Here is an 8,651-nt window from a genome sequence, read left to right as displayed (position 1 = left end):
TGGTTGTTTTATTGACAATACAGAGAACAAATGGTGGCATGTTTACACAAACTTGAGACAGGTGATGCTTAGAATAAGCATCACAATGCAATATCCGGATTGAAACCAGATGCGGGGGAGGGGTAGAGAAATCAGTATTTGAATGAACAAGGGTAAATTGTATACATTCCATAAGAAGATTATACCAACACGTTGCAAAAGAGACTGATGAGCCTAGAAAGCTTTATCACAATACTCTTTGAGGAAGTCGATGCGTACCCTTTAGAGCATCTTGTCCTCATTTTTGTTACTGGGCACACAGAGCAAGCCAGGGGCTTACAAAAGCCAAATGGAATGCAGTTTGCATGGCCATATCAAAGTTTAAAGTTTAAAGAGACAGGTACAGGTACAGGTGATTAAATCAGTAGAGATTTAGAACAGATGTTATCGCTCTCCTGTTGCCTCCCAGGTGCAGGCAATAAGACCAACAGTTTAGACAAATGTCATCTCCTCTCCCGATATTTCACCGTTGGTCCTAGGTTACTGACTGCAAGGAAAATTCTTGCACTGAGGACTTGTGGCCTTTAACATTCCTTTAACTACGAGATGGCTTAGTGGTTAAGATGGCTTGTGGATGACCCAGATTCTGGTCCTGCATCAGGTGGCTTAAAAACAGCTGTAATTTCAGTTTTAGGGAACTGGATCTTTTGACCTCTGAGGGCTCCTGCACATACACGATGACATATATACACTGAGACACATGCACATAAAAGAAATAGTAAAAATAATAAAATTGTTTCCATTTTGAAATGTATTGCATTTCAGGATATATTCACAATATATAGTTCAAATCTTTTCTAAAAAAAAAAAAAAACAATAGAGGTACAAGCCATACATGATGGTGGCATACACCTTTAACCTAAGCACTCAGGAAGCAAAGGCAAAAGGCAGGTGAACACCTGTGAGTTTATAGCCAGCCTGGTTTACACAGTGAGTTCCAAGCCAGCATGGCTACAAAGACCTTGTTTCCAAAGCAGCAGTGTGGGGTTGTGCTGTTTTGTTTGGGGTGAGAGTGTGTGTGTGTGTGTGTGTGTATGTGTGTGTGTGTGTGTGTTGTCTCTAGGTGGACATTAGTGGCTTAGGCTGTTTATTCATGTCCTTTTCTCTGCTTCCTGTTGTTCTGCAATAAACAGGTACTGCTTTGATTAAAGCATCTTTCAGTCTTTAAAAGGTACTTGTGAGACCTGACCTCATGTAGATGCTAACTCTCAAGGTCAATGGCAATGTTGTGTCTGTAAAAAAATCAGGCTTATCCTAATAGAGGAAAGGGCAGGTAGTTCCTGCTCCATGAGGAAAGAGACCGAAAGTCAGGTTGAGAAAGCAAGGGCTCTGCGGTGGCCACACTATCCTCAGAAAGCAACGTCCACCTCAGAAAGCAACGTCCACCAGCGCTCACATCAGCCACCTTGTGCCCTCTCAGCCTCACTTTGAACTCTAAATGTCGCTAACAATAAATGCCCAATGACAAAACATAACCTACATATGACATTTCTGAAAACCTGTATTAGGTTCTTATTGAGGAATACTATATAGCAAGCTCTGTGCTAGGTTTGGAGACCCCCAACATGTGAATTAAATGATCAAAGAAAACACAGGGTAATTCTTTTCAAAGTAAACGAGGGATGGAAAGGGCAGAGTGGGTGGGATTCCTTAGGGGAAATTACAAAATTACAAACAATTTTTGTAATTTTGCCTTTTGGAGAGAACTCGTGCAAGTGATGAGCCCTGAAGCTTAATTACTTCTTGAGAAAATACAAAGACCCAGGATATATGGGGCTGGAGAGATGGCTCAGCAGTTATGGGCACAGGCTGCTCTTCCAGAAAACCTACATTCAATTCCCAGCACTCATATGGCAGCTTACAACTGTCTGTAACTCAAGTCCCAAGGGATCTGATGGCTCCTTCTTGTTCTAGGGACACTATACTCACACTCATAAAAATAAATAAATAGCTGGTGTTGGTGGCAAACAAAGGCCTCAGCTCTATAGTTTGTAGCCAGCCTGGTTTATATAATGAGTTCCAGGCCAGCTAAGGGCTACATAATGAGATCATGTCTGGAAAAAGAAAATAGTTTTGATTTGCATTTCCCTGGTGACTAAAGATATTAAACAATTATTTTATTTATTTTTAATTTTTGTTTTCTTTTGTTTTGTTAGACAGAAGTTTCTCCGTGTAGCTCTGGCTGTCCTGGAACTCACTCTGTAGACCAGGGTGGCCTTGAACTCAGAGATTCACCTGCCTCTGCCTCCCAAGCTCTGGGATTAAAGGCATGTGCCACCGCTACCTGGATAAACATTTCTTTAAGTGTTTCTCAGTCATTTATGTTTCACCTCTTGAGAACTCTCTGTTTAGTTCTGATTCCCATTTTGAAATTTGCTTTCTTGATGCCCAGTTTGGTTTTCTTAGTTCCTTACATATTTTAGATAGCTATTCCTTTATCAGATGTGCCTGACATAATGGTGTCCTTTATAAATAAGTACATTTTTAAATCAAATAAATAAGATGGAGAATAGAAGGCAAGGCTGGACATAACTTCTGGCCTCGGCACACACACACATGACATGTCTGCATATACTATACACACATACACAAAAGCACAAAAGAGAACACACTGGTCAGACATTTATGTCCTCAGTATAGTAAATTCCAAGTTTCTTATGTTCTGCCATAAAGACAAGCTCTTAGCCACATGCTGGGTCACTGCTGCAGCTAGGAACAATAACACAGAGCGTCCAGGTCCAAGGCACCTCATTCGGTGTTGCACTGGCGTGTAGCAGCCGTGTTCCCTAATGTGCCCCACACAGGGTCAGAATGAAATGTCAGTGCAAAACACAGAACCCAAAGTCTGGCATTTAGCCACACTGAGGAAGTGCAAATTACTTCCTTTCCCATCAGATCCTGTGGCTTAGAGGCAGCAACAGACAGAATGGAAGATGGTAGGATTGGCATTATTCGCAGCTGCCTTCGGACCATCAGAGTTACAGCAGAGGGAGCACTTCTCTCCAGGAATGTTCTGGATCTAGGCAAGGAGTTACAGAAATTCACCTGGATTGAGGAATACTCATTTTAAAATTAATATTTAGGGGCTTTCTGTTCACAAAAATATCAAATGACAAACTTATTAAATGTGTAAATAAATATATAAGAAAATAAAAAATTACCCACAAACCTAACATTTTAACAATGATTAACACATTGTTTAAAAAAAAAAAAAACACACAGACATGGAAGGGTTTAAAATTATTTTACATGTATGGGTGTCTTCCTTGAATGTATGTCTGTACACCACTCGCATGCCTGGTGCTCAAGGTGGCCAGAAGAGGGTGTCAGATCCCCTGGAACTAGATTTATAAACAGTAGTAAACTTCCATCTGGGTGGTGAGACTCAAACCCACGTTCTCTGAAAGAGCAGCCAGTCGGTGCTCTTAACCTCTGAGCCATCCCTCCAGCCACAAGAGAGACCCTTAAAGACAATGAAATTATGTTATCTATACTCTGCACCATTTGGTTACCTGCTTTCTCGTTAAAGACTTCAGGCTCCACTATTAAATGATTATTAATATTTAACATTGATTCATATAATTATTAAGGTGGCAGTTATTCCTTAACCAGCTATTTCAGAGATAAAAGATCCAGAATTCTGTTAGATTTCTGATTAGCCTTAATGTACGGGGGCTGGGCAGGTATTAACCTTCTAAGCTACCTTGACGACTTACCAGCCAAATTTTCCATAAATCCTTGTACATGTTTTCCATTCAGGTTGCTTCTCTCCATCATGCCAATCCTCACAGCAAGTTACTTTGGCTACATGCTTCTAGTTCATGCAAACCCATAGCCCCTTTCTCCTCCTCCTCTCCTTCTTGTTGTTCTTCTCCAATCCCAAAGCTCAGGATCCTTAGCTCTATCTACCTCTCCTCTGCCTAGCCCAGGCTGTAGGCAACTTCATTAGCCAATCAGGGATAATTTTAGAGACAAGGTTTACACAACATCATTTTGAACATGAGGGAATTTCTCAGAAAGAATAAGGATCTGGGACGGTAGGGGCAAGCAATTCAGATTTGAATACACAGTAGCTCCAGATCAGCCTCAACATGCCATTCTACTTCCTGCCTGCTATAAGATAGAGCAGCACCCTTCCTATCCCTACCCACCACCCCTTTATATCATGAAAATTGCTTCTGCAGGCTGAAAGATAGATCCGTGGTTAATATCACTTGTTCCTACATAGGATCCAGGTTTGATTCATAGCACCCATATGGCATCTCCCAACCATCCATAAATACAGTTCTGGTGGATTCTTGTTACTCAGGTGCATCAACATACTGTTGCAGGATATTTGTTAACATTGTGAACTCCAAGATTGTAAACTGGAACCGGAAAAACCTGTTTCTTATTATGGTGTGGCTCAGCCCTAGCACACACCTTTAACCCGAGAGCTTTCGGTACAAAGGATTAAATAAAGCCAAACATAGGTCGAGAGGCAGAGCAAACAACCAGTTGACAAGTTGTGAAAATAAGAAAACACTGGAAGGAGGGACACTGAGTTAAAGGATATTTAAGAGAGTCTGGAAAAGAAGAGGCTTTTTCCTTCTGGGACATTTGCTGAGTAGGAAGGTCGACTGAGTGTTTCTCTGCCTCTCTGAGCTAGCAGGCTTTCACCCCATCATCCAGCTCCCAAGTCTTTATTGGTAAAATCAAACATTAGGGATTTTGTTTTTTAAACAACAACATACATGCAGGCAAAACACTCACACATATAAAATAAACCTTTAAAAAGTTTTTTCTTTACAAAACCACCTTTTTTAGGTCAGGGTTGAATGTAGTGAAGATTGCTCTTGAACTATGTAGCCAAGAATGACTTTGAGCTTCTGAGCTTCTGGTCTCTGCCTCCTGAGTGCTAAGATTACAGGTATGTAGCACCTCATACTGTGGTGCTAGATATGCAGTCAAAGGCTTGTACTCCAAAGCATTCTACCTAGATAAATTCCCAAACCCCTACAGCATCGTGTAAAACTGTTCTGTGTATGGCTGTTTGTGAACCATGTGTGTGTGTGTCTGGTGTCTATGGAGGGCAGAAGAGAGTGTTAGGGTCCCCTAGAACTAGAGTTAGAGATGGCTGTGAGCCACTATGTGGGTGCGGGGAACTGAACCCACATCCTCTGGAAGAGGAGCCAGTACTCTTAACTGTGGAGCCATCTCTCCAGCCTCAAGATCACTTCTATTTTATCTGTCTGTCTATCTGCCTATTTGTTTTTTTCTAGACAGGGTTTCTTGTGTAACAGCTTTGGCTATCCGGGAACTATCTTTATAGACCAGGCTGTCCTGGAACTCACAGAGATCTGCCTCCCCCTTCCTTTTGGGTTCTGTTATTTTTGTTGTGTTTTTTTTTTTTTTCTTTTTCTTTCTTTCCTTTTTTTCTTTTTTTAATAAATTACAGTTTATTCACTTTGTATCACTGCTGTAGCCCCCTCTCTCATCCCCTCCCAATTCTACCCTCCCTCCCTCATCTCCTCCCATGCCCCTTCCCAAGTCCACTGATAGGGACTCCTCCCCTTCCCTCTGACCCTAGCCTATCAGGTCTCATCAGGACTAGCTGCATTGTCTTCCTCTGTGGCCTGGTAAGGCTGCTCCCCCTCAGGGGGAGGTGATCAAAGAGCCAGCCACTAACTTCATGTCAGAGACAGTCCCTGTTCCCCTTTCTAGGGAACCCACTTGGAGACTGAGCTGCCATGGGCTACATCTGTGCAGGGGTTCTAGGTTATCTCCATACATGGTCCTTGGTTGGAGTATCAATCTCAGAAAAGACTGGGTGCTGGTATTAAAGGCATGTGCCACCATACCCAGCTTCAACAGCAATTTTAAATGACTGTCTTATATTAACCAAAATGTATAATTATTATTAACAAGCTTCAATGGATGTTTTAAAACAAATTTTTCTATATACAAAACAAAACAAAACAAAAACAGATAGACTTCCTTTAGTTGAGTTCAGGGTCAGAGTCTATACATATTTTAAATTTTTAGTTACATGTATTCATGTCTGTGCATATGTATAGAGATCAGAGGACAACTTGTGGCAGTCAGTTCTCTTCCCTATAATGTGAGTCCTCGGGCTTGAACTCAGGTTGTCGCACTTGGCAGCAAGCACCTTTACCCCCTGAGCCTTTTCATTTGCTTTATCTGTTTAGAAGTATAAAAATAACCTTGGAAAAGATCATGTCAAGGTCTATTTCCAGAAAACCATTTTTGTAATCTCGGAGTTGAGGAGTGATTTTGACTTTATCAATGTACTTATCAGGCACAGTGACAGCTTACTCTCTGGCTGTTGGTCTCTCTTGTGGGACCCTCCTTCAGAATCCACCCCCACATCTTATCTTCACCCAACCCATAAATGCCAAACATGGCCAAATTCCTGCCACCTGTCTCAGCTGCTACACTGAAAACCAACACCAGAGACTTCTGCAAGCACAAGAGTCCACTCCAGGCTCCCAGAAAGTCACTAAGCTGACTAGTTCCTGAGTTCATCAGCCCCTCCCGCAGAGGGCCCCAACCATGGCCTGCAGCTTCCGTGGGAGAGTCCAGGTTGGAGGGCTGCTCCTCTCTGTCCTTGGCTGGGTGTGCTCTTGTGTCAACACCATTCTTCCCCAGTGGAAGACTCTCAGTCTGGACCTGAATGAAATGGAGACCTGGATCTCAGGACTCTGGGAGGCATGCGTGAGTCAAGAAGAAGCTGGCACTGTATGCAAAGCCTTCGAGTCCTTTTTGTCTCTGCCCCAAGAGCTACAGGTAGCCCGCATTCTCATGGTGGCTTCCCATGGGCTGGGACTGTTGGGACTTCTCCTTTCTGGCTGCGGGTTGGAATGCTCCAGGTTTTGTGGATCCAGAGTATTCCAGATGCGGCTGTGCCTCCTGGGAGGGACTTTGGAGGCATCAGCTTCAGTTACCACCCTCTTTCCAGTCTCCTGGGTGGCCTATGCCACTCTCCAAGACTTCTGGGATGACAGCATCCCTGAAATTGTGCCCCGGTGGGAGTTTGGAGATGCCCTGTTCCTGGGCTGGGCTGCTGGGCTTTTCCTAGCTCTGGGTGGACTTCTCCTCATCCTTTCTGCTTGCCTGGGAAATGAAGATGGGTGTTCTCCCTGGATGGCTGAAGCCACAGCCCCACCAGCCTGTGCTCCACCAGAGGAATTCGATGGTTCCTTCCACCTCACACCAAGACTGATGAACCAGGTCATCTAGAGCTAGAGATTGCCTAGAAATCTCTATCATAGAGCAATGGCAGTAGACTCCTTTCTCCTCCTTGTCCTTCATCGATTTGTTGGGAAGGAATGATGACTATCATATTTGTCAAAGGTTGATTATCTTGGTGATATGCATACGTCAGTTGAGAATTAAAAATCAGGACAGTATCTTATAAACATGTTTACCTCATTGAAACTTTATTTATATAGAAATATTTTCAGTTGGGGGAAATGTTTCATGCTTATAATTTCAGCACGTGGGGGAGTGTGTGAAAGAACTGAAAATTTAAGGCCAGATCCTGTCTCAGCCTTCAGGGGTGTGATCATGGTGGCTCTCACTTATGATGCCAACTCAGGAAGCTGAGCCAAGAGAATTACCCTAAGTTCATAGCCAGTTTAGGCTACTGTATTGAAATAATAAAAGCAGTAATAAACCTCATAATATTAATTATATACTTAACCACTTTATTAAGGAATATGTGTTACAAGGTTGGAGTCACCAGATAATCTGGAGTGAAGAGGCATTGTATGTTTAGCTAGAAACGTTGATTTGCTGGCAAGGGAAAATTAGTTATTGGACCATAACAGCGTCTAGATGAGACTCTACAGGTGAGATCTGAATCATAATAAATCTCTGCTGCTTTTAGATCCCCAGTGTTCCAGGAGGGCACTGCTTTGTTCCTGTTACATGATGAGTCTGTGAAAGGTCCCTTGTTTCTCACTGAAGGTGATGGTCCCTCTGAATGGTAAGGTGTCCAACCTTTTTGTCTAGGACTCAGTACTGCTAAAACTAGCAAACTCAAGGTCACATTGAGACAAACTGGTCACTCTAGGATGGTTGTGCCTGTTACCAACCAAGGTGGGCTTGCATGTGTAAAGAGATCTCAGTTCCACAAAAATACTTTATCATATGCAAAAAAGCACACTAAAATTTTTTGTTAGCTGGTAGAGTGCCTGCCTGCTTAGCATGCACAAAGTTCAAGGCCAGCCCAGGCTACATGAAACCTTGTCAAAAAGAGGAGGTGGGAGGCAGACAGACATAGACAGACATACACACATAAAATGTGGGGATTTTATTGTTATTGTATTATTTGGGACTGTGGAGGTCCAGTGGTTGGAACATCTACCTAGCATGTAAGACCTTAGATTTGATCTCTAACACTATAGAATAGACACATTTGCCAAAGCAGCCAAAGCCGGCATCCTTTTTCAAAAAGCCATTTTCCCAGGCTTGCAAGATGGTGAGTTACTAAAGGCATTTACTACTAAGCTTGATGACCCGAGTATGATCCCCAGAATCCACATAAAGGTAGAGAACTGACTCCACAAAGTTGTTCTCTGGCCACTTACATATGCATTGTGGCATATGCA

General features: G+C 42.7%; 1 protein-coding gene across 1 annotated transcript; it reads left to right on the top strand.

Moving 5' to 3' along the window:
• Positions 1-6,591: 6,591 nt before the first annotated feature.
• On the top strand, positions 6,592-7,278 carry Cldn25 (claudin 25). Its single transcript, XM_021633307.1, has one exon. The coding sequence runs from the start codon at positions 6,592-6,594 to the stop codon at positions 7,276-7,278; it is 687 nt and encodes a 228-aa protein (XP_021488982.1).
• The last annotated feature ends 1,373 nt before the right edge of the window (positions 7,279-8,651 follow it).

Source organism: Meriones unguiculatus, chromosome 1 (assembly GCF_030254825.1).
Source record: "Meriones unguiculatus strain TT.TT164.6M chromosome 1, Bangor_MerUng_6.1, whole genome shotgun sequence".
NCBI lineage: Eukaryota > Metazoa > Chordata > Mammalia > Rodentia > Muridae > Meriones > Meriones unguiculatus.
The sequence above is the reverse complement of the archived record's forward strand: the minus strand, read 5'-3'. Positions and strand labels throughout refer to the sequence as shown.

Bases quoted from the DNA above. Each gene is read 5' to 3' on its own strand.
- Cldn25 (XM_021633307.1), top strand. From the start codon at position 6,592: ATGGCCTGCAGCTTCCGTGGGAGAGTCCAGGTTGGAGGGCTGCTCCTC.